Here is a 26,767-nt window from a genome sequence, read left to right as displayed (position 1 = left end):
TCATTGATTGTTTATTATTGTCTGGGAATCTATAACCGCAAATATTTATGTGTCAAAATCTAATTGCCATTGGTCACAAGACAGGAGAAACAGAAAGAGGAGGCAGAGACCGGTTTAAGAAGAGGAACTTGTGCCCCGCCTCATTACGTCTTAGAAGGTCAATACAAACAAACAGGCATGCAGAGGAGACCCAGCACACTGCACTGGTACAGCCTTGAACCAATCCGATGAGCCCCTGCATGTAAGCAGAGGCTCTAGTCTAATCTGTCCCCATTCACACTATTGATCACTTACCACCAAACCTAGCGCACAAAAGTACTTCCAGAGCCTCGTCCACCTTTTCTGCACCACAAACAGACAGAACTTAAGCCAGGGAGTCCCCCCGCAGCTCATGGCCTTGAGATGATGGCCCCCGCCAGGGAGTAAGGAGCTCTGCAGTAAGCCCTCAGAGGACTGCAAATGTGGGGGATCAACGGGTGCACTTTCATCGACCTTGGCCTTTTGGAACAGCACATTAACACGACACTTAATACAGTAGGTGTTCTCCAGTGGATACAAATAACACCTCTCCATATCGGTTCCTGCTGTATAAGGTGCCCTTTCATCAGCTGATTTCAGGACGATAAAAGGTCGGAGTATCGTAAGCTCTTGTTACACAGAAGCCCTCTCAGATATTCAAGCCAGTTCCGATCAACATGACAAAAGTCAATTAGCATGCCCAAAGTTTTTTTTTTTTAGAATATTACTTCCAAAAATCCAGCTAGCATGGTTAGCTATGAAGAACACTTTGATACTTTATTGTGTGTCAGTTCAACAACATGTTGCCATAACATGGCCTAACCCACGAACAATCCGATTTGAACGCGGTTCAAAATGTTTAACACAGTTATGAAGTGCGACAGCGGACAGAGCTAGTGTTCTTTCCCCCTGAATGTTTCGGGGGTCCCATTTCTTCGCCTCGTCGTTCGCGGTCACGATGCGGTCCGGGCCAGGGCAAGCAGACCTCACGCAATCCTGTCTCGGTTCACGGACTTGGCCCGTCTTCAAAAAATAAAAAAAACCCAGTCTTTTTCGGTCTCCATCCAACCCTTCCCCTACCACACCCTACTCAAATCCCCAGGCATCTCAACTTTGACAGCGCTGGGGGGGGAAGACACTCCGAGCCAACAGATATGCCATAATTGGCCCGCATTCATTTTAGAGGGCTAATCCTCTGCCGGTCTAGCCTTTTCTGTTCCGAGCGTCATATTGCAAATGTTTACACAAGACAGATTTTCTCTCTCCTCCCAGAGCTTTGGGCAGAAATGTGTGGCTGTGTAACCAGTGCATTTCTTATCTTCATGTGTCTCTTCTGAGGGCTGAGTGACTAAGGCCACAATGGCGCGGTAAATGTAGACTCAGTGTCAGGCTGTCAACTTTCAATGGGCCGGATTAAGGTGCAGAATATCGCAGAACGCACCTTGACATGTTGACATGTTCTCCTAAGTGCGCTTCAAGGTGGATTTAACCATATTTGTACCGTTTAAAATCAATCAAGACGGGAAAATGGACCCATTCCCCGAGCACCGCGTGACAAAGCGCCGCCGTCCGCTCCCCGATCTTGGCGCTCCCGGTCCTGACAGCTCCGGGAGGGAGCAGTGACTGGGATCCAGGGGGAGCTTCCTCATCTGTGGGAGCTGTATCCTTAACCAAACAAACAGGAGGGGAATTTCTCCTATTGTAGAGCAGGCCGGGCTGAGTGACAGGTCCACGCCGCGGTGCTGCCTGTCGGCGGAGACCCAGAGAGGTCACACAGCTCTGACCCACGGCCCCTCATCGTCCCCTGGACTGCCGCTTCCCAGGTTCTCAGTATAGCACGCGCGCATGCACGCACGCACGCACAAACACACACACACACACAAGGCAAGGATGGCCGCGCACAACATACACAAATGTGATTTAATGAAAATTTTTGGACGCAACATTGCTGTACAATCTCATAATTGCTACTTTACATATAAATACCTGCGTACAAAACATAATCGTATATTATATTACTGTAAATCATATTTACAGTAGCATATGTTAGTGTCCAGGCGACATCAAACTTGTTCATCCCAGTTTGGGTTTTAGAACAAGTCATCATGAGCTGGACCCATGAAAGCTGGACCCTGACCCCTATATAGTGCGTGTAAGCAGAGCTGGGGCTGCCGTCTCCGTTGCTTCTCAAATCAAGGCAATCTGAAGCACTCTTTGTGATATTTAACCTTCTGTAACTACTGCTATACCGATTCATGCGTAATCCATGATTATGGCCAGTGTCTTAACGTTGAAGCTAAGAACGCAAACATGTCATTAAGAGAGAAGAGAGACACAGAGTGCCACAGACAAGGCAGTCATGCCGCACCAGTGATTCGCTTCACAGTGGCGCCGATTGCAGGCACCGATTCCAGGGCGCTTCGTTACGCAGGGGCGCGTCCGTTACCCTCGAACAGCTGCCATTCTGATCGGGAGGCTGGAGCAGCCCAGCCCTGCGGTCACAGTGTGCGTGCTTTGCGTTGGGGTGATAGAGTTAAGCTGTCGGCTTTCCCCTGTGCTGGGGGGGGGGGGGGGTTAGGGTTCCTCCATCAGCAAACCCCCCGTCCCTGAGCGGGGCGCACAGGAATCTCCACCCAGGCCTCGCTCTCCCTCTGCCCCAGGTACAAACAATCCTGGCGGCGTGAGCACACTCTCTCTCTCGCTCCTCAGTCCTACCGGCCGCCGTCACTCCCCTCGCCACAGTCATTAATCAGGCCTCACAGATTAGACTTCAAACAAAAATAAAGCAAGTCCTGCCATTTCTGCCTCCACCCTCCCCTGTTCCATTTTCCAGGATATGCATATTTGTTGTTTTTAATGAAAGACAGGGGGGGAGGCATACTTGTGGGGAGTTAAATGCATGTCTTGGTTTGTTTCAATTATTTAAATGAAAACTTAACACAGATACATTTTCAACACAGCCCTCCTCAAAAGGTTCATTCCCCAGAAGCATTCCATTCAGTCCTGAACTGTAGATAAAATTCAGTCTCCTCATTTTTTGCCAATGTTTTTGCCTATATTTTCTTGTTGATATAATCTAAAATACCCTTTGACATCAAACTACATTTCTTCATATTCTGATTTCAGAAAAGATTGTTTTAAATCAGGCTAGAATTTCTTGATCAGCAAATTTCTTAGGAATGTGGACACAATACAATAGCACCACCTTGTGGTTACTTCGATGATTGCCTGTGGAAATATTTCCATTCATTTCATATCCAGCTCAGGCGAACTTGCCAAAGATTTGTAACGCAGAGACTGACAGAGGGTGTTATTGTAATTCAGCTGTATTCCTCTGTGTATAGGGGGAACTGCAGGAGCCTGTACCTAAACAAGCATGCACTTTACCCACGACAAGCCCTCGGCTGAATGACAGCAGGCTCGCCAAATGTTTGTCTGCGTCCATGGGAAACGCAGCGGTGTCACTGTGGCGACGGCTCTCGCTCATCCATCAGTGTCACAGCCAGCATATGTGTCGCTCTCAAGACGAATGGACAGGAAGTACAGACGGAGTAACAACAATATTTGCAGAATAGAGCTTAAAAACATTACGCCGCCTTTTACAGTTCCATTTCAACAAACTGTAGCAGCCAGTAATCCTGATTTATTGCCCTGTTTATGTAGTCACTCCTGTTTGCGGTTTCCCTACCCTTGATTTGTTCTGGATTTTTACTCTTTTTAAATGTAGGTGCCAGAGGTTTGGCTGATAGTCCAGGCTGCTTATAAATACACACAGGAGACTAGCCTCATAATCTGCATTTAAAGTGATGTAAATCTCAGGTCTATTCTGTTCCAACCACATGGATTAAGAGGACATTCGAAAGAAGGGTGAAGTGATGCTCAGCTTTGTGATGTGTTAGCAGTGGTTGTGTTTGGTATGATAATGGGGCCAAGCGAGGAAGGCGTTAACACGGCTGGTGTTCAACAGGATAGGCCAGAGTACAGACGGCATTAACACCACTGGTGTTGAGTTACGAGGATGAGAGAGAGAGAGAGACAGGCTCGGGAGAGCATCAACTGTGCGAGGCCAGGAGAAAGGGTGGAGACTCTTGTGCGCTCACAGCTTCAGGGAGGGGCTTAACCTCAGCAGCCCGTCACCGTGGCGTCCAGGCCCGAGCGCTTGTTGATGTGCAGTTTAGTCACCTCCTCGGCGCAGGTGGGGTGGATCCCGACGGTGTCCAGCAGGTGGAGGTATGTGGCCCCACACCTGGGGAAAGAGAAACACACACGATATCCACCCCATGCTTCTCGCCACTTTGCTGTACACCGACAAAACCTGAGAGGACACGCACACCGGAAGTGCTGAAAACACTGGCGCACAGGGGTCTTACCGGAAGCCCAAAGCGAATCCCTGCGTGACCTCCCCAGCATTGGGGCCAGTGAAGTGAAGTCCCAGGATCCTCTGGTCTCCCTCTCGTAGGCACACCACCTGTAGTGGACACACCGTGGCCAGTTACACCACCAACCTCCGCTTCCAAATACCTGCCACCAGTGACAGTGCACCCACTGAGGACCGTAACTTGAAGGCAGCATAATGAGAATTCAGCGCTACAGAACAGCTGAGCTGTTATGAAGAGAGGGAAGACAGCTGTGATTCACGTTAAACAATAAATGAGATGAGTCAAGTAAGTGTTAAACCAATTCCCAAGCGGTGCAGTTGAGAACTCTAATGGCTTCATATAGGTAAATAACCACTGATCATTTTTTTCACAGACTGAAGTGATCTTGAATTAAAAAAAAATGTATTTAAAAATGTATTAAAACATGTACTAAAATATTCACACTCATTTCTTCATAGGAATATCTCACCTTTATGTAACACTGGCTGGCATCTCTCTCTGCAACTGTGAATTCAAGAGGCTTGTAGAAGGCATGGTAAACCTATCAAAGGAAGCCATGAGACAGTCACTCCTAGTTACATCTGTTAAAAAATAAAAGCTGAAAAATTAAAAGTTGGTCCCATAAACAATACCAATAACTTGGGCTGCACAAAAGCCTGTCAGTTTAGTTTTTAAGATGGAAAAAATGTATTGGAGGCGCACGCAATAAAGCCGCCAATGCTGGCCACCAGGTGCGCTGACCAGCGATGGCTGTGCTATTAGCCACCTGCACAGCGGAGCGCGGGGTGTGGCTGTGATCGGGGAGACCGCGCTGAACCCGGCGAGCGTGCAGGCACACGTCGCGCGGACACTCAGCTGTCAGGGCCAATCAGCCGCCTCCTCCGGTGCCGGCTTTTTTGATCGCTTCTCGACTGTCATCGCCCCGCTACGCCCTTCAATCAAGCCCTGTGTCGGGACGTCAGTCTCATCGCAGCCTCACACCCCCTGAGTTTGTTTAGCCCAGGTGCTGGGGGTGGCGGAGCACGCGCACGTCTCTACCATCGGGGGGTGGGGTGGGGGGTGGGGGGGCGGAAACGCCGCATCCCAGCCTCCCCGGAGATGGCGCGGCTCCATGCATTTTTTAAATGCAAAATCAAAAGACCGGGTACATCTGACTTCAGGTAAGGTTGACACAGGCTCAGCTGGGCCAGGGCTATTCAGTTCTTTTCCAGGAGGTCCACAATCAAGTAGCTTTCCACCCTTTGGTCCAAACTGGAGAGGGAAGCCAAACTGGTTTGCTGAAGATAACGATTCCTAGTGTACTGTGGTGTATTTGGCTTCCGTTGCTTAGTCAGGTTGCACAAGTTAAGTAGTAGGTAGGGCTTGAATGGCGTTATGCTCACACTCACTGGTCTGGGAGTGTTGTTAGCCTGGTCTGACGCTGTTAGTCATTTAACTTGACTGGATACACTTGTGTTCTCCTGTGCTGGAAGTCACTCTGGATAAGAGTGTCTGCTAAATGCATGTAATGTAATGGAATGTAATGTAATATAATGATTCGATTGGGTGGGAAGGTGCCTGCAGGCATATTGGGCCCTAAGCACCAAGGCCGAGTGGCCAAACTTCCTGCGCCGTTTTTGTATTACACTCAGCAGAGGCCTTTATCAGGAGGATGTCTGTGGGGGTGTTCATGTGTGTCGAGCTCAGTTTGCGCTGCCGCACCTCGATCCCGTCCTTCCCGTGCCGTTTCTCGGCCTCCTCCTCAGACAGCCCCACGCAGCCATACTCTAGCGGTGTGAAGACGGTGGTGGGGACCTGGGGGGGGGGGGGGGGGGGGGACATGGTGACAGGAGAGCAGCACTGTAAGAGATCCAGGCGCCAGTCGCAACGCGCTAACAGCTTTGACATCCAGCGCGGCAAGATAAACAAGATAAACAAGCAATTAAACAAGATTTGCGTCAGTTCACATGGGTGAACGGGTGAGCGATTCACTGGGCCGCGTCTACTGACGAACGGACTTGTGAATCGCTGCTGGCAATGCCTCTCTGTCAGCGGAGTTCATTTAACCTGTGAGTCAGACAGGTGCTCCACTCTACACCGACCAGGTGAGAAAACAACAATGAATCACCAACTTTTCTCACCCAGCCTGTCAATCAAATACATTAAAAACATTCTGAGTTTCTCTTCATATTAGCCGTTTACTGCTCATACTGTACAACTACGTCCTCCTGTTTACACAACACCACATGTGGTACACATCTATGCTACATCTACGCTGGATTATGTTGCACAGTGGGGTTATGGTCTCGATCTGCACAGGCCATTGGGTTAAGCAGTGCAAGCAGCAGTGTTGTACAGACATATTAGTCATTTTCTAGTGGTATCACCCGTCAAGTTGGCTGGCAAGCTGCCTTCAGCTCAGTGGTGCCTACTCAACTCATACATTCGGAGGTTTTGTCTTGAAACAGTCATCGGCATGTGATGCAAGACCCAAGACACAAAAAACCATCAACACAAGCCTCATCTTCACATTTGCAGGAATCCCTCATAAATCTGCTATGCATGTCTCCTACACTTTTGCTGTGAGGATTCCAGAGCCCCTTGAATGCTGACATACAACCATTATTCTGTATTTAAACTGTGACAACGCATGAGAGGCTCTACCATAAAGGCGGCCTCCTATTTTGCGTCTTGGGAAACACGGCACAAAAAAAGCCTTTCACTTACACTGTCATAGTTCATGAGCTCTCTCGACGCACTGAAGAGCCTTCGGGCCAGAAGCTTCCCGGCCTTAATGGCAGTGGGGGTCAGCTCAGGACGGCCCTAGAACCATGACACACCGGTAATCATTTCGAGAAGCACTCACCTGCAGACATGCACACCTTCTCTCATCAAACCAACAGTAACCGAGTTGCTGTGCAAAGCAGATCCCAATGACTAACTTCACAGCTTAGGAGCTGTAAAGAGCAGGTTTAGTTGAAACTACATACGTGTTCTGGGATGGACAGAGAGCTGTGACTACAGATTAAGAATGAATGAATTCAGACAGCTGTTCTTAGTCAGCCCTGGAAAGCTTCTGTCTAGTTCAGCTACTGCAATGACAAACGAGCTTTGGCCTGCATGCCCCAGACAATGAGAACACAGACATTAACTTAATTGCATTAGTTTTACAGCATATGTAGATGATTATTATGAGTAAAGTTTTTTTTTTCCTCTGGTACATTGGAGACATGCCAGTAGGTGTAACCTGGACAAACCAAAACACTCACTGGAACAATGGCTGGGAGAGAGCTCGAGGGCAATTCTGAAAGCATGACTTCAGTCATCAGCAACCTGTTTGATAGCTCCTCCACATCCTGTTGTCCAAGACATCTCCCCAAGCCATACTGCAATGTATGTGCGTGCGTGTGCGTGTGTGTGTGTGTGTGTGTGTGTGTGTGTGTGTGTTCACCACCCACGTTGTGCCATTAAAATGCATGCATTTCCCCAGATACACTTCAGATCCTGTTTTTCAGATTTTCTTTCTTTTTTTGTTTTTTTTTTTACACTCGAAGAAGGCTTCTGCTTTTGCACACACAACCTGAAATTACAATCCAACCTTTTAACATCTCATCCTCATTATGCTAGGCGTCTTTGCTAATCCCCCCCACCCCCCTCCCCTCCCCTCTCTTTTCACTTTAAAGTCTCAGTTTAATTTGACAACATCTCAGGGGAGCACAATCCAGGATCCACACAGCTGGACAGAATTCATGACACACAGGATATTTAATACAGCCATCTATTTGGATCCGGATTTTGGGAACACAGCAATTGTTTTTAACACTGAATACTCCAGTGTGTATTCATACATCTGTGTGTATGTAAGTTCTGAAAGTGTAAACACAAACCTATTTACACAACGTCAGTCTGGATATATGGTTCTTTGATATATGTTATATGTTCAGTAAGCCTATCTTGATATTACATCACGGTTCACCTGAGCAGTATGCTTATAATTACAGCTGCACACCAGGGTTTCATGCTCAGACCCACTTAAGACATACCTCTCCGATGTCTCCGATGGCGTAGATATGTGGTACAGATGTTGCTTCATCAGCTGCGACGATTACTTTACCCGATTCCTTGTTGAGCGCCACTCCTACTTTCTCCAGGTTGAGCATCTTGGTTTCAGGGGCTCTGCCTAAGGCCAAAGCAAAGAATCCTCAGCTAATGTGATGACTTATTCTGAGTGGCACTGCCCATTCATCTCTAATTAATGGTAATATTAAGTTTTAACTACAGTAGGGTTCATTTCTCTAGTCTGAACGTGAAGTGTATTTAGTGGAAAATAAAATCCTTGGGTAGTTGAGGGGGGGAAGGCACATATTCTGGAGGACTGCAAAGAGTAAATACTTCCCATCTGCCAACTGGGCTCCAATCAACCATCTGTCATTTCGTGCAGGAGGGTGGGGCCACGCTGTCGGCACTCTCCCATCTCCCCTCTCAGCAGCAGCATACCGCCACTCTCTCCCCTCGCTGGGTAACACAATAAACACTCCCGCATCCCCCCCTAAACCCCCACGAGACCCAGAGGTACCGACGTCGATGCTATCACGCAACAAAAATAATAAACCCCGGGACCCTTTTCCTGGCTGGAGCCGAAGAACAACTTCCTCTTGCTCGGCCGCGGCGAGCTTTGCGCTGTGGGGCCCGGAGAATTTGTCCATTGATACTTGGTGGGCAGGGAGGCGGAGGGAGAGCGGGGAGGCGAGTTACAGACACCTCGCTCTTCCTGGAAACGTTGCGCAGATGGGCCAAAAACACGCGGAAGGAGAGCGCGCCCACTGTGCCCTGCTGCAGATCGCGTCTGCAAACGGCCTCCCGTGCACACTTGTCACCAGAGACGCCATTTTGTTGCCATTTCCACACCAGAGCTGCACTCTTGACTAAGCAAAACAAGGTTGCAGGGGACCGATATTTCGACAAACATCAATGAGGGAATGCAAAGCCACTTGTACTCTTACTCTGGTCATCACGGACTGAACTAAAGAGGGGTCACTTCTAGCGCTCCCAGTTTACCAGTACTGAATGGGGTCCTTTGTTTCACAATGTACTGCCACAGAAAAGAACTGTATTGTGTTTGTTCTGGGGAATGTCCTTGAATTTGCTGCGGAACTGATCACCCCACACCTCCCTTCTCCATTTCTGCAAGATAAGCAAAAAAAAACTCTCTGCTGTCCAACCTAGAACATCCATACTCCAGCAATGAAGAGGAGAGCAGTTCCTTGAAACAGTAACGGACATGAATCAGAGCGGTTCTATATATAGTGCGCTCTTGTTTTGCTTTCCTCCCTCTCTGCGCTCATCTGGACTGGGCCCTGACTGCTAATGTCCATTGTGTGCAGGGAACATAACAACATTGGTCCACTGATAAGAGTGTTCCTTCAGACCACGGAGTGGCAGTCCCGTACACAGGACACTGACAGCAGGAGCTGATAGTCTAGACAGAACAAAGCCTGTTATGGCATATCAGGGAAACTGCAAAACCCGCAAGCTAATTAGCTGTAACAACTATCCTGGCAAGACTCTAGATGAGATCCGCCCTATTGTCTCCATCAAGAGTAGGCAGACTGTAAGAAGCTGCAGCACCAAAGCAGGGGCTTTTAGGTTCCAGATTCTGGTTCTATTAAGACACTTCTCTGAGAATTCAATCTTCAGCTGGAGCCTCCACTGCGGTCACAAATGTCAGAATAGGTTGCCTGATCCCCGCTAATGCCCTGCCCACCCAAACCTTTTACTGGATTACAATATGCACCAGTAGGTGGGATATCCTCTGTTGTGTGCAGTCACTGTAAATCCAAACTGATGTGTCTTAGTTGGAACTGGAGAGTCAACCAGCGTAAGAACCTATTTGCTCATCAGATGACAGTTCTAGAGCAACCTTTCCTCTCCAGTGAGATTCCTTTACTCTAGACTAGGAAGAGAAGACTACCAGGACCGAAAGCTGCCAATCACATTTGAGAACTTCACTAGCCTAACTGGTCAAGGACCGGTTTCATTCTATATCTCATAATGGTTCAGGCAAGGATTCAGTTAGGAGAAACTCATCCTGTGCCAGAACTCAGGGTGTTCTCTTTCCAGACTGACTCACTGGTGCAGCACATTTAGACATTTAGAGAGAATTTGATGCAATGGGGATCAGCACAGCTTAGCAGAGTGATTAGTGATGTTCTCAAGTAAAACATTTTTTTTACATTTTACATTTTCTGTTGTGTTGGCCAGGTTAGGGGCAGCTTTGACTGATAATCCTTCCCAGTGTACACTGTATAATGTTAAGGGAAGCTCTGCTCTTCATTCCGGGCTATTCAATACTGAAATGGTGTCTGGACACAATAATGGGACATCCACTCATGCAAGATTTCATTTTCCATCTGCTGCAGCATGTATGCGGTCACACTTCAGCCTGTATTTTTTCCCACTCTCTACGGCTTTGAGGCGGTGAAGGAGACGAGGGCGGAGCAGCCAAAGAACACGCTGCCTGATGTCAGTCAGACGAGAGGCGTTCTATTCCTGAAGCGTCCACCGGGACACCTGGAGCAGGCGCAGCGCTTAGGCAAGAACGCAGCCGCAACCTCATCTGCCCCAGCAGATGAGGCCATCGCCAGCTAAACAGCAGCGCCATCGCCAGCTAAACAGATGGAAGGGCGTGGCCTGGATCTAGGGTGCCAGAGTCGTAAAATTTCACCCCGATCTCCCCTCCACTCGCGGCTTTATGGGAATTTAATGTCTCCGTTGAGACCCGCTGACCTCCAGAATGAGAGACTAAAACAAGTAAGCAAATAAGCTGTCCTTGGTTAGCGGGGATCCTGGCGAGCCGTCCAGGCGAAACCACATCAAAGGAGGGAGGAACAACCCGGCAGTAACTCCTTGCCTCGCCTCCCCAGGCCCAGAGCACCGCTCTGTCGTCCCGGGGATGGCGGAATGGCGGTGTTAGCGTTAGCCGCGCCGCACCGTGCTGTGCAGCCGCACTCAGAATCAATAATGTGTGTGCAGACACAGTGGGGCGCCTCTGGGCTCCCGCGCCGAGCTGGATGGACAGTGCGCCCCATTTACTCCACCTCGAGCAGAGAAGTCCATGGAGCGTGTCCGCAAAATCCCCCGACAAATATTTACCCTGCCACCCGTTTCCGGGCGCCGCTGAGCAAGCCCTGCCTCCGAGCTCGGGGCCTGAAAAGTGCTGACGCTCGCGCCGCGAAGGCGTCCAGCGGAAAAACCCCTGCACCCACCCCCCCGTGGGGGGAAGAAGCCCGACATCAGAGGCTGGAGATGTTCTCCGAATATTCCATGTGGTGCTTTGCGGCCCGTGGGCACTGACAGACGTGGACGTCAAGCTCGGGAGTCGCAGAGGAGGAGCCCTGAAGCAGCCGTCGTGGATTCTCCCGGCGGAAATTCATCATCCCTGGGATGCTCTCAACACAAATAAACGCGGCGGGGTTGGCGGATGCTCCCCATTGTCTCGGGCTGACGGACTCAGAGAAATGAGTCGGAATGGAGGAGAGTGGGGGCCCGGGACAAGCACGGCCAGCCCAGGTGATTACAGCGCGGCAGCGACAGAAGGCCAAGAAGAAATCCAGCTCGTTTCCGCAGGGGCTGCCGCGGGCAGGAAGGCCGGGGAGGGAGAACAAAGGAGGGAATAGTCTGACCCCCTGCCACGCCGCATCCTGGCCGAGACTCCCTGCCCTCCGACGTGTCATTAAAACTTCCTCAGAGGGTTCCATCGCACGGTGTTTATTACCTTGTTTTGGATTTGATACTCCACAGTCTGCTGACGGTGCAGACCGCTGTATAAAACTGTAAAATTAATGGCTGAGAAACTAAGCTAATGACACACTCCATGAGCCCTCTGGACAGAAGGCTGTTATGAGAGAGCCAAGTGAAGCACACACTGGCACACGGGGGGATTCTGTAAGTGCCAATTCTGCAGGACAGAGTCTGCAGAGTACAGCAGTGTTTTGATCAGGTTAGTCTCTGCAACACACAAAAGTGAACTCTTCTCCAGGGATATTCAGCTCTGGTCTCAAAGTTTCAAAACACAGCAGCTTTTGCAGCTCTCTCCATGCCCCTGATAGTTTTGAACATGGGGAGGGGAGCTATATTCACTGGGTGAATAAAGGCAACCATCAGCTGAATTAGGTGGTAAAGTGCCTTACTGAACTGAAATGCTTCAGATACTGCTGCATTCAGGAGTAGGGTCAGGTAACTCCGCTCTATCTTGACCGGGAATGTATGGGAATCTGCCTAGGAACGTATAGGAACAGGACCAGAAAGCAGCCGATCACAGGTCCGTTTCTAAGTACATCAGTCAGGACAGTAAATACAATGTTTGTACACTAAATATCCATGACCAGTGTTACCCATGTGGCAGTGCGTGAAAAGTTCTATCATACTGGAGAATCACACAAGTGCTGAGGAGTCATCTTCCTTAAGGGTGTTCCACCCACTCACTCACCTACAGCCCACAACACTGTGTCAAAGGTGTCCTGCTCCTCCCGTCTCGATCCTATGTCTTCCCACGTCACCTGCAGAGCCCCCGATGACAGCTTTTCCACCTTCTTGGGGACGCACTTCCATGCAAACTTCGTGCCGTAGGACTCCATGTAATCTGTCACCAGATTCGCCATTTGCTGTGTGAGCAAAAAAACTCTTTGTCACAGTGAAAACTGATAGCAGCACTTTTTTCCAACACACTGTAGAAACTACAGTAGATTGCAGTAAGCCGTTCCATCGACCTCATCATCTCCAAGAGGCCCGAGTGTTTTTTGGAAATTACTGTTTTTTTCAATTGTAATCGTGAATTGTGGTAAACTGGAATGAACACAATGTAGTTTAATGAAAGGATTTAAAAAAAAAAATAAAGCGCCCAAAGCCGAGTCAAGGCCGTCTTCCTGTTATTGCCAGGCAGGTTGTCAGTCAGGCCTGTGACTCACAGGATAACCTCTCCCGGTGCTCTGAGCGGCAGCGGCAGCAGCTCTGCTCAGACGTCTGCATGTGCCTTCGCTAATAACTCACCGCGGGAGCCCGTGCTCCACTGCCAAGTGCCTGTCACTCCGGCTCTCTCCCAGACTGTGCCAGGGTGCTTTTAACAGCGACGGGTGTCCTGCCTTTAGGCGCAGTAACGGCTTTTTCGAATGATACGTGAGGAGAGGGAAATCGAGAACCCCACACATGGCACGGGCTGTTTTCGAAGAGTGGTGGTTAATCCCTGGCAGACAAGGCCGTCCTGCTCCAAACCCCCAAACCCCCCCCGACCCTTGGGCGGGCTCATACATGTTCACCACTCTCCTGTGCAGTTGGTCTGCGAATGTGCAGTTTGCTAGGCCCGATCGTGCCATCTGGCCAGCCAAGCGGCCTTTGTTCCCTCCAAACAGGGATTTGCGCAGGTTTGAGCAGATGAGGCCTCTGTCGCTTTAAGCCACCTGCCTGAGCTTGACCGTGCCGCGTCTGAGAACTGCGTCAAACTGAGGGCGGCTTCCCAAGCATTACAAGATAGCTTTCACAAGCTGGAGCCCAGTCCTGCGTTTTTACGAGACAGTAGTAAATGTCAAGTCTCTGAGGTATTACCAAAATAACATTAGAATTTTTTAAAGCAAAAGGGAGCAGTAATAACTCCACCCTGAAGCCAAATTTTACTGTAACTATTCCCAAATATTCTCCAAATAGATCATATCACTCTGACAGCCAACCTTTAAAATATACTTCTGCTTTTAAGCAGACTTTCAAGACGAACTGTATTGACTTCTGAATATTTGTTACGCATCCACATTTCAATCACTGCTAGGAGGCTTAATGCAATCAGTGGCTCAGGGTTTGAGATGGGTACAGTGTTGGCCAGATATATGACTATATGTTGCTTGTCCCAACTATTGTTGTTTCTGTAAAACAGCTCACAAAATGTTGCCTCAGAGTGAGGTCCCAGTGATTCTACACATTCCATAACACTACTTACAACTTTTTAAAGGTAGAAGTCGGAAATGAAACTAACATGTCAATAGCCATTACCACTTAACATGACATTTAAATGCATGTCTGCCCATGAGACGCTGCAAGGCCTATGCACACAAGAAAGAGCACTGAAAATGGTAAACTGGGGGGCTTTATGGTAACTGAGAAAAAGAAAGAAAAATAATCTGCTGCTGAATGCTGAGGAGTGGTTACCCAGAACACTGTTCATGAGGGTCCTCCGTTCTGTTCCATGCTTTGTGACAGTGCACACACTCAATTTGCCGCCTCATTTTCATTTTACCCTCTCCACTAGAGTAAACAGCTCCTAGGAATGAAATGACAGCATCTTTCCACCCGTGTTGATCTGGCTTGATGGGGTCCATCTGAAGTGGTAGAGCCACAAGACAATCCTGGGGTACATTGATGGATTAACAGCAGAGAGGAAAAGAGAAAAGAGAAGAGATGGAGGCAGTACCTGGTCGAACCCTCGCAGGGCGATGCTGCGGACCATGATGGTGGTGTCCAGTCCGATGCCTGTCAGAAAACCAGCGCACTCTAGGCCGACATCTTATGAGTAGGAGTTCAGGAACAGAGACCAGCAGCAAGATAGCCCTCTCTGAAACAACCCTGCTCAAGACCACATCCAACTTTGAAGCCATTAGGGAAACTGGGGAATCACTGGAGCATTTTTTTTGAAGTTTAAAAAGTCAGTCCTTTACCCAGGCAATGATCCACCGGATTTTCCAGCTCTCTTTACATCACAAACACTCAGATCTTGGGGGGACAAGCTAAACTGGCTAAATCAATGGAAACGTGATGGATCAGGCGGTGAACGAAATCTGGCTTGAACACATGCCTATAGGTACGGTAGGTACCAGGCCTAGGGCCGAGTAGCCCCGAACTATACATTAGAACCAGTTAAGAGTAAAAGGGCTTGTCAAGGGACTGACAGACAGAGATGGAGAGGAGTCTACCACCTGGGGCTGGACAGGCCCCTTCTTGCCCGCTGATCAGACAGCATCGGTGTGGAAATGTCTCATCATCCGGAGCCCAGAGACAGATATGTGTACGCTGCAGTGCGCAAACATGGTGACGCAGAGTCAAACGTCAACTACACGCTGGAGTCAGGGGCACCGGCACGCAAAAGGATACAGCTGGCACCAACAACAAGCCTGAAAGACACAAGGGAGACAAACTGTTAACAATCAGGGCTACCCAAGTGCAGGAAATTCAACGGGACAACTCCACAAATGAAATTATTTTTCACACTCGATGTTATCATATTATATATTATTGTTGTTCTCATATACATTTCTTTGCACTAATTTCTCTTTCTTATGCGGTCCACTTTGACACACCATCATTTTGCACAATACTTTCCATCTGGCTTCCTTTGACCCATTCCCAGAATACGTTCTGTGAAAGTATTTAGTCTTGAAAAGCATCCAAACAAACTATTATAAAGTTCACTGAAAGGTAGCGGTACAACACAAACATGTGAGGGCCAACAGAAAATATGGCGCGAATCCGGATCTCCCCTGGGGAGAGATTTCAAAGTCATGGAGAAAAGGCCTCACTCCTGAGCTATAAAAAGTGAGCCATCAGAGAGAGAAAAAGGAGACGGGGAGGAGAGACGCAGAGAAAGAAAGGGAGAGAGAGGGAGCCAGGGAGAGTCAGGCAGCTGTGTGTGTGTGTGGCCTGCACGAATCGCACCTTTCATCCAAGCGGGTGCCACGCCGTTGTTAAAACAGCTAATTGCAATGTCACGGCTAATCCCTGCAGACACTGAGTGCCCTGTTCCCGGATCAGTCCGCACTCTTCGTCTCGGAGTGATAATACCAGCATGGTGGAGGATCTCCGCCTCTGGCAGCGGCCGTGACAGTGCGCTTCATCTTCATCGCTCTCCCCTCATCCCGAAAGCCCCTGGAGCGCCCGGCTCACATAAAGCAGGGGCGCGCCTCCTGCAAGCGCTCCTCACCCATTTCCCCCCCCCCCCGGCTCTTGGCTGTCCACTTAGCGCGCAGCTGCACTTAGCATGCATTGTGAGATGGCTTAAGGGGGATCAGGCTGGGAGCTTTGCGGCGATCGCGCACTTTCATTGCCGAGACTCTTCCTATCGGACCGCTCCGGTGCGTCCCCCTCTCCCTTCTTCCCTTCCTCCTGCAGCTGGGGCTTGTCAGCGAGGGCAGGCCCTGGCGCCCTCCCCCAGTCTGCCGGCTCCTGCAGCAGGACACACTGTGACGGGGGGAGAGTCTCCCCACTCGACTTCTTGGGGCGGGGGGGGGGGGGGGGGGGGGTCAGCTGGAACAGCATGAAGACACTGGGCAGAACACATCCAGGCTTTGTATCAGGCGCCTTTTTTTAGAACAGTAAGGAGTACAACTCCGCAGCAAGCCCGAAATCTGCTGTGTGGGCTCCTCTGTCTGGAGGACACTCTTTGATGCGGCACGTGTTGGACGTTTGCCGTTGAGGGTTTTTTTTTCCTTTTATTGACTTTATTGTTGGCGCTATCCCACCGGCGTGCGATAAGACTGCCGGAGGAGCGTATGCGTGTCCTTCTGTGCGGTTAACCCCCACCCCCCAGCCGTCTGACCACCCCCCTAGCCCGTGTCGTTAATGGAACGCCTCAGCAGGTCTCCCAGGCATCCGATGCCGGGGAAAGAACACAAAAAAACTACTGTATCCCCTGCAGGCTTTATTTGAACTGAAACTCAGGAATGCAGTGTGTAAACATTATACTCCCTCGACCTACTGTTACAACTTGCGCTTCCAGCCAAGTGGACAAAAGACAGTGGAAAAGTGCAACATTTGATTCCTTTTATGTGCCAATCCTCCAGCTTTGATTTCTTCAGATGTTCCTCGGAGGTCTTCCTACACAGGATATTATTTATACATCTCCTTTGTCACTCTCTGTCCTGCGACAGATAAAATTGCATTTACATGCAATTCACAGACCTGATGCAGTTTAAAAATTCATCTATGAGAAATAATGTACAATGCTGTGAAATTCAATCTAAAAAATAAAAATAAATTTGGCTAAATGAAGACACATACCTAGGACTCCTCTGAAAACTGACCTTACTTTCTACCTAGTTCATATGCTAAACGCATTCTGAACAAACCACATGTCACCAAGGTTGAATCCCATATCACATGAAAAAGTGTGCTGTTAACTAAGAGCTAGCTTGACCAAGTTGATTGGGGACATTCTGCGTTAAGATGGAGTGTCTGTCACAGCTGACGTGCGTCCCGCGATTCCAGCTCTGCGACAGCATGTGTCCCAGGTCATTCCTCAAGAAGGCAGTACACACGCAACGCAAGCTCAGATTCGAATAGGTACCTGTCCCCCCCCCATTCCACCCCGGAGGTTCCCATCACTCACTGCGGCCCTCCACCTCCCCGCAGGTGAGGGAACAGCCTGTCAACTGCTCTCCCATCCATCCCCAGCCACCTGCCCTCCTGACAGCTCGGTTGCAAAACAACACGCCCGATCTCAAGGGGAGATGGGGAGAGGAGCCGGACTGAGGAGTTAGGAAAACACCACCGCGGCCGAGTTCTCTTCCTAGCACAGTCATGTACCTGGAGTTTTCAAACTACAAAACATCTCCTGCCCAGGTGCTCCTTTGGTGGCTACCATATGCTATTGAAGATGGAGTAACTTATAAATTTGAAACAATCCCGCAGATTCAAAGCAGGGATAGAAGTGAATGCTGAACGTTTATCGCCATCAAGTGGTGAAATTTGAGAAAAACAGACTCCTCTCAGTGGAAATGGCGTACAGCATTTGGAATCTGACAAAAATGCTTTCGGCATGCTTTCGGCTAGTTCCTGAAAGGAACAAATCATAGATTATCCATATGTCAGTACTTTAACATTTGCAAAATTGCCCTGCCACTCAACATATTGATATCAATATGACTCTAACATACAAATTTGCCCACATTACCTCACACACACTCTAAAGATGGCACCATTCCAAACTCGCAATTACCGACAGATGTACCTATAGGCTGAATATGATGATATTAAGTATAGTCACTGAAAACACATCTGTGCTAAGTATTATTCACATTCACAGAAACCATCAAAAAAAATCATCACTATTTATAAAACCATTCAAATGCAGCATAGTTCTAACTGCATTGGATTTATTTAATCACTCTGAGAGAATACAGACAGACTGAGCTCTTCCTGGCTTGGTTTTTCATGGCCTCTGATAGGATACTGTGGCTTTAATATTACATCCAATAGCGTGCGTTGAAACTGGCCTTACCCACAATGGTTTGCAATAGGCCACAATGAACAGATCTAGCCATACACCAAATAGGTGATCAACACGGGACAGAACTACGGACAGAAGCATTACTGTGACTACTGGGAGGTCTGTGATCATGTAACATTTACATGGACAAGAAGCAAAAGGAGGAGGAAGTAGACGATTAAGCACAAAATGGTCCATTTTTGGGTATATATTGTGTGGCCACTTGAAGCTGTATCTGAACTGTTTGCCTTCAAACTAAGTTAGATGATACAGAAGTAACGTTTACAAGGAGTGAGACTTCAGAGTCACTGTAATTGTTCCCAGGGGACACCCCATAAAGGACTTAACTGTATAGGTACAGTGTATGCCCTACAAATGTGAAACTTGGCAAACACCGTATCTGCCATCCTTGTATCTCCAATGCCTCAGGACAATTCCTATATGGAGAGGTCTCAAAGTTGACCTCACGGAGAGGAGATAATGTTATGTAAGGGAAAGTTTCACCTACGTCTTCCCTGGGGACTCCCTCAGCCAGAAGATATCATCACTGGTGATGCAGTGCTCCACTGCTCCAGGGATCTGACAGGGGACAAGAGAAAGCATTACTAATTATGCTCTCCTGAATAAAGCACTACAAATGTCAGAATACGTGTCAAAAAAAAAAAATCAACATTCAGTGTTCTCAAACAGTGAGCTTTGTCCCTGAACGGTGTGTTATCTGGGGTACAGACTTTCTAGTGCAACAGCATCTCTCATCAGCATTCAAACAGAAAGGAGGCCTCTTTAACGAGGCAGACATGCCGAATACAATGTTAAAAATGGAAAGCAATAACTATCCAGTGATGATATCAGCAGCCGAGGAGCTGACAAACAGGACATTCTGGTCTCTCCCACTGGCCCGTGTGCTGTACAAGGTCACGCGCTGCAGAGAGAAGAACTTGATCTTTGTAGCGTGAGGCACTAATAAGCCTTATCAGTAAGGTTATGTTTCATCATAATTTACAATAAATATCTCAGGCATGCTGAAAGCAATTAGCAGCAAGTCACAGAAAATACACACACTTGATGCAAAGATTTACAGAAATAGCTATACTCAAAGAACTTAGCACATCAAACATACAAATGTTTAAAATGGCCATTCCCCTGACAATGTAAATTGAAGCACATGAAAAATGAATTCTTACTGTGTAATAATGTGTAATAAAAGCTTTATCCTGTTCTGAAACTGCACCTTGTTCCTGTAAATAAACTTATCTGGCAACCTACGCCTCTCACCTGTGACTGAATCTTACTTAGAATGACAGATGTATACAGGTATCAATGAGTTACACACTCAGACTCACTGCAAAATTCTCTATAAAGTAGAACACATACCGTGATGTATCAGTGAAGATCAACATGTATTGCATGCACGAGATCAAAAGTGCAGGTTGATGAAGCGGAATCAGCCTAGTAAGTCAATCTATCTTGATTTTCTTTAATTGTGACAGAGACCTCTGTGGACTTCTCAGTATTTGGAACGGTGTTTGCTTTGACTTTACTGCAAGGATTTGTCATGCAGAATTTCAATTTTATCTACATTTTTCACAAAGGGCTTTCTTAGCCAACAGGTTGCTGAGTGGTTTAACAGAACAGATTCATCCCGACTCAGTTGGCAAACTCATTTATGCAAAGCGCTTTCAAGACATTTCATGCAACTTATTTTTAGCTTGTAAGTAACAGGGACATTATACAACGAAGAAAAACATCAACCCAACAAGCTCCCTTTGAACATTTGCTTTGCGGAGCCAGCATTTACCAAGCAAGCCAGGACTCTACCAACTCAATGCTCTCTCTGCTCTGATTACAAGAAAATTCACTGTAGGTTAGGTGCAACCTAAAAGGGCCCACTTGATGGAACAGGCATTTTCTGAGCAATTTTTTTTTCCTTGCTGAAATTTTACACTTGTAATCAGAGATTTCATTCAAGATTTCATAGACATCTTTTCCTTTTACTGGACTGGCTGAATTTTAGCCTCAGCCATCACTGGGCAGGAGGAGGTCCCAGATCCCCACAGCATGCAGTGCTGGCTGATGTCACCATGGGAGACGGCAATGGAGCTCCTACTGAACACTCACGTTCACAGGGTACTTGGGCCTCCCGCCAGTCGCGATCACGATATTTGCCGCCGTCAGGAGGGTCTGCGAACACAGAGTGAGGGGTTTGAGTGGGCTACAACGGGCAGGTAGCTCAGTTCCACTCGAGGTGCACACACCCTGGACACGGAACCATGCCAGAATGGAACATTTAGCTTCATAATCAGAAAAACCACGTATTTCTTACCTCCTTTCCCGCTTTACTAACGCCCCTGATGGTGTGCTCATCCACCAAGCTGCCTTTCAAGTTAAAATATTTCACTTTCCTGCAAAATACAAGAAAAATGCAGATCTGACATTCAGCTAATGCCCAAGAACGGATACACTCCGAGTCTCGTCTTGAGACGCAACGTGCGGCTGAGCCCTCAAATACCAGAAGAGCCGCAAAGGTCAAGCCTTTTCCTTTCCACTGGATATAAAGTCATTTGGCTGCCCAGAGAACAGATCTGTTAACAACTGCGAGTGCGAGCACATGCTGACAGTTCAGCACCTGTTTCCCCTCCGGCCATTTAATCAGTGCAAGCCCGTGCCGTGTGTAATACAGCTGTAACCTCTGTGTACCAACAAGTCTGCAGCGCCTGCACGGAAACAGCTCGCATCAAACAGTAGAAAAAGAGGAGCCACTCCTCTCAGACGGGGCGAAGCTGCACAGATGTGCCGTTCAGCACTACAAGCGTGTGGGAGTGTCAGCCTACAAATGTGCTAGACCGTTGACAGCTCCAATTCAGAGGCGATATCAAATTCACAGTAAGATGTTTTGCCGAGCTAACTGATGTGGCTTTGAGAAACAGTGTGTTAGGAATACGGCAATCAGACAGCAACTGAATCAAAATTAAGCGATTTTGTTTTGGTATGTGTGTACTGTACATTTGTCCTTTCTTTCTTTTAAACTGATTTACATCACAAATACAGTGAAAGTGTGAACTGTCTTAAGTACACTGTCACGCTATCCATTACATTCTATGTTTAACCTCTTGAAAAAAAATTTAAAAGAAAATGCCTTTTTATCACCATTTATTTTAAACAATAAATAAATAAAAAGTGCATTGATATGAAGGGATATATAGCAAAACATCTGGTTCCCCAGAGTCCCTGGTTTGTTAAGAATTCAGATCTAAACCTGGATTAATCAGCCATGTTTAAGAAAACTACTCACAGGCTACTTGGTGCAGGCCTAATCCAGCAGATTCCCATCTCTCCCTACAGATTCTCAAACTCGGGGAGGAATGTTAAAGCAGTTCAGCCAAGACAAGGAGTAATGAAGTCATGTGCCTGGAACATTAGCCTGCAGACACTGGATCATACATAAGCCTATTTCCTGTGAAAATGAACTGCAATTCCTAGAATACATTGCATGGAGGAGTCACTCACTTGTCCTGCAGCTGGACGCGGTGGCCCCAGTTGAGGGATCTCACGTGGTTCTGCACAGCCTCTGCCATTGTGGGCCTGCAGAACACAGAGTGCTTCATTAACAAAAGATAAGAGTCTATCAGGGTCACCCATAAGCATGATGCCACCGTCTGGTGAGTGACCAGAAGCCTCGGTTATAGTGAATAACCCAAACCACAGGCAGATGTATCCCTGCATGCCTCCTTCAAGGCTGTGTGGATGTGGAACATCAAATTTATGCATATGCCTTTAAATACAGGCTAGGTGGACAAATTAAACATCTTACATCTATTCTCACAGGGAACGCCTGAGTGGAAGGATAAGCACAGAGTAAATCATCCAATAAAATTCATAATAAAAACATCAAAGTGAGGACAACTGTTCACATATTTGAGTATGTGTCATTAAGCAGCTGCAACATTTGAAAAAATCCCTTCTCAGTTGGAAAAGGCAGCCTCCACTCAAAACACATTGGAGACAAGTGTGGATCACTTATGGGAACAGACGGATGAAGATAAAAGACAGCTATAAGCCTGCATTCTGTGGGCTGACTGCAAGGTCGAGATGTTTGTGAATGAAACATGTCCAGTGTCATTTACATAGAGATTTAAGGGGCATTTAATTGCATGCCAGCATGTTCCTCGTATTAAATCTTACACAGGTGGCAAACTTCTGTGGCTATGTCAATGCTAAAGATGCACTGAGAATTTACTGACAAAATCTTCAGATTTAATTAAGAGAAGCCTCATATGGGCTGTTTAACAAAGTGTAAGTAAACCTAGGGAATAATTCAAACTTTGAATTCAGCCATGCCCACTTGTGCTCATAGTTCTGACAACAGGGAGTCATGCACAGCTCTTAACTCTAATACAGACCAACCACTAGATGGCGCCATGGCGACTATTTAACAGTACTAACACTGCCATTTTTGTGTTTTTCCACACTAATAAAACAGCGGTCAAAACGTAAGGTCGACAACTACAGCATGGATAGTACAAGTTTTAAATGTATTTATTCAATAGAGGATCCAAACACAGATTGTTAAAATATTAAAAGTTCAATTATATCTGATGACAACTAAATCATGAATTAATAACGGCACATTCTTAAATAATCTGCCACTGCTGGGCTCACTTGTGGAACAAGCACACTGAAAATATCACCTCCTAAACCACTACCTTGGGGCAGTGACAAACTGCAGGTAGGATGTTGAGGTGGGGATTTGTACTGGCAGACAAAAAAATAAGCCAATGTATCTGCAGTGAGGCTTCTTGCATAACAATCATAAGGATTCATTTTATGTTTCAGTACGTTCTGTCAAAAAGGAATAAATGAACAAAACAGAAGCTCTGTTCTCCTAACTGACTCCGTAGGCAGGTGTGGGTTGCCAGTTGATGCTTACCAGTCATGAGTAATTGGGTCAGGGATGTTCCAGCCATACTTCCTGGCATCCTTCACAGCTGCTCCCAGCAGGGCAGACTGATGCATAAGCTTCTTAGGAATACAGCCCACATTCACACAGGTCCCACCAAGCCCCCACTTTGTGCCTGGAGAGAGAGGTAGGCCACCTTTACAATAAAACCCTTTCATAACCTTTAATCCTGATACAATTAGTTAGAATCTTCTCCCAGACACTTGTGCATAGACATAGAACCTGCTCCCAGACACTTGTGTATATGCTTCCATTTTCCATTAGTGAGGCAAGGAAGGCATTGATCTCTTTTAAAGCATCATGGTCATGATTTCTGGCCATACATTCAAATAAATGAATGTGTTACTAATTACACGTAATCTCACCTTTAGGTGTGGGGTCTACATAGTCTAGGACAGCAACTTTCTTCCCAAACTGAGCAGCTGTGAAAAAATAACAACATACACATTTCTTCTGGGTTGTGTAACTGTTATATGTACAAGCATATTGTAACGTGGGTGTAGTAACAAGATTGAGGAAAACTTGTAAAATGGGTTTCAATGTTTCTCTTTTAATCAAAGAGTCACATAAGGATGACAGCAGACGCAAAGACGCAACACTGATGACATACAAGCAAGCAATATCGGTAGGCAAATTTCGACTAATGACAATTCTACAACACAGTCAAATAATAAAAACTGTATCCGCATTCACATGAATGCTTACCCTCTTTCGAACACGCCAAGCCCCCGGAACCGCCACCAATAACCACGAGGTCATAGTCATATTTCCCTACAACAAAAGCAAAAACAAGCTTCCCATCCACCATTTCATACACTTGTTACTTTGTAGGAACGATCGTTTAGATGCTTAAGGCTACAGACCTCATGTGTTACTACTACATTCCATTAATTGTTTATGGCTACTTCGTTTTACAGATTATAATAAAATTATCTGTTGTTTTTATATGTCTTCTAGAATTATTCAGCAATGAACTGGGCAGCCAGAAACACTCAAACATCTTCAACATACTAGAGATTTACGACCTAACTCACGCACGGAGGCCAGGTCAGGTGGCCAAGCTGGATATACAGTAGGTCATAACAACTTTTATAATACAACGTTGAAATGTGCCCCCAAACAAAGCTAGCTCTCAATAGTTAGCTGACAACATGACATTTCTGAGTAGCAATTTAGCTAGAAAAGTAGGTTTTTAACAGTGGCAACTGGTTTGGCTACGCAGCTCCTACTGCTAGCCAGTAAAAAATAGCTGCCAACTAGAAACCAGGCTAATTTGTGCTGTAAACGTTAGTTAATCTAGATTTGACTTTCATTGGCTAGCTACTATAGCTAAATGGTTGTCTGTGCAAAGGGGACAAAACGATGTAGACTAAGTTAACCGGTGATTCTTGTGCATATCTATAGTATTCCCTTTTCACTTATTATGATCGGACATAAAAAGCTTACCTGTTAAGCCTCTGGTTAGAATTTGTTGGAATAGTTGCCGTTTACACCGGTACCTGCCTTTGCAGAAGGCAGCCATATTGTTATGTATACAAGGACCTCGACCTCCATATAGCTGCCTAACGAGTTGCCTGTTCCACCACCTAGCCTACCAACCAACAGAGCGCAAGAACAACAACAAAGTTATTAGAAAACTTTTAAGCGTGAGAGAAATATCGAATTATTTTTGTTTTGTTTTTAACACTTAACCATGAATTTGCATAATTATTAAGGCCTAACTGAAAAACCTTCTTGGCTATTTTTTTCCTATAATGAATATTGGGCATGTAATAGGCCTACAACTAGACCTAAGGTAATTCTGTACCATTGTCATTATAAGGGTCTGGAATATCGATGACTATCTTTTTCCAATGTACTCTTAGTATTTCTCATTTATTTTTTTCTTACTCACTACCAGTTTTAAATCAGCCACAAACACATTCACATACAGAGTATGTGTTAATTATGCCTATATCTCATTCTGATAAACATGTACACATACACACACACACACATTTGTCTTCCACACCTGCAATGTATTTTGACAGGTAAGACTGATGAAAAGTATTACAAGAAAATTCTCAAACTTTAAGCCCAAACAGTATTCCAAAATAGGCAATACCATTTCTGAAATCCCAGTTAGAAACACCTGCTGGAGTAACCTTTCAATGTGAGGGTTCTCTGGAATATTACTGAATGCCAAATATGAAACACAGATGCCATTTACAGAAATGATTGCAGTGTTGACTTCAGGTGAGAACACATAGCTATCGGATTTGCACTGGTATCTTTAAAAAATACAGTTACATGCTTTTCAGGTAGGGCTTGGGAACTGGATTACTCAGGAGATCAGAATATGCATGTAAGTGAACATTTTGGTAACCCTCGCCATTTTGGTAACATGTTAGTTGTGAACACTTGGCTCACAAGATAAGATATCTTTTACTCCAGCCATGTGTTGGATACCTTCTTCTCAGATGTCTTGACACATGATGTCAATGGGACAGGCTATCACTCACCACTTGCTATTGGATGGAATCAGTATCAAGTGATTTATTGAACACTTCAGTCTGCAATTTTTATATAATGACTTTTAATAACCCATCTTTGAATTAGCTCATCTTAGAACAGACTGATTTCACGGAGCAGCAAATTTCCTCTGAAATATTTTCACTTTTGAAGAAATGATATTAATATCTCTGAAGTCTATTACTTTTCTGCAATGAAACATGCCATTATTAATTACTTCCTCAGACTGTCAGTTGAGGATGTCACCTGTGAAATAATCACTGACCTTTAAAATTGACCTAAACAACTAGCTGAGGATGTGGAGGAGTCTTTACTTTTGATGGATTGGTAATGGCTTTCTTTTGAAACAGTGCTACCTTCCAACTGAGACTGTGCGCTGAAATAGCCTGTTACATTCTATTTATTAGGTAAATTTATTTTATGTCATTAAACTACAAGTTCCTTACATTTGCCTGTAAACAAACAATACACAAATGAGTAAAGATGGAATATAGAATGATAACATATGGAACATGAAAGCAGGGTGTCACACCACCCTTAATATTTCTCAAGGCCCAATTTACAACAACTGAAAAAAAGGAAATTCACAGTTATTTGATGTAGAGAATGAATTGGATTTTGTACAGCAAGCAGTTTAGTTTTGAATAGGGATTGTGGACAACACTCGGTTTGCTTTCAGGT

The 26,767-nt window shown here is 46.4% G+C and overlaps 1 protein-coding gene across 1 annotated transcript; it reads right to left on the bottom strand.

The window, feature by feature from the left end:
* Window positions 1-1,963: 1,963 nt before the first annotated feature.
* On the bottom strand, window positions 1,964-25,097 carry txnrd2.2 (thioredoxin reductase 2, tandem duplicate 2). The gene is made up of 17 exons (XM_036527136.1): window positions 25,022-25,097; window positions 24,281-24,346; window positions 23,941-23,997; window positions 23,546-23,690; window positions 22,126-22,200; window positions 20,942-21,020; window positions 20,737-20,799; window positions 19,127-19,197; window positions 15,510-15,529; window positions 14,833-14,924; window positions 12,865-13,039; window positions 8,420-8,556; window positions 7,104-7,199; window positions 6,099-6,191; window positions 4,867-4,938; window positions 4,389-4,486; window positions 1,964-4,264 (listed from the first exon to the last, which is right to left on the bottom strand). The coding sequence occupies exons 1-17, from the start codon at window positions 25,095-25,097 to the stop codon at window positions 4,141-4,143; spliced, it is 1,539 nt and encodes a 512-aa protein (XP_036383029.1). The 3' UTR covers window positions 1,964-4,140.
* Window positions 25,098-26,767: the final 1,670 nt, after the last annotated feature.

The sequence above is a fragment of the Megalops cyprinoides genome, chromosome 4 (assembly GCF_013368585.1).
Source record: "Megalops cyprinoides isolate fMegCyp1 chromosome 4, fMegCyp1.pri, whole genome shotgun sequence".
Taxonomy (NCBI): Eukaryota; Metazoa; Chordata; class Actinopteri; order Elopiformes; family Megalopidae; genus Megalops; species Megalops cyprinoides.
The sequence above is the reverse complement of the archived record's forward strand: the minus strand, read 5'-3'. Positions and strand labels throughout refer to the sequence as shown.

What these genes read in the sequence shown, in the direction of transcription:
- txnrd2.2 (XM_036527136.1), bottom strand. Translation starts at nt 25,097, where the DNA reads ATGGCTGCCTTCTGCAAAGGCAGGTACCGGTGTAAACGGCAACTATTC. An exon ending in TTAGTAAAGCGGGAAAGGAG is followed by an intron (nt 20,800 to 20,941) that starts GTAAGAAATACG and finishes CTGTGTTCGCAG; the next exon opens with ACCCTCCTGACGGCGGCAAA. An exon ending in ACGGGAAGGACGGGATCGAG is followed by an intron (nt 4,939 to 6,098) that starts GTGCGGCAGCGC and finishes TTCCTTTGATAG; the next exon opens with GTTTACCATGCCTTCTACAA.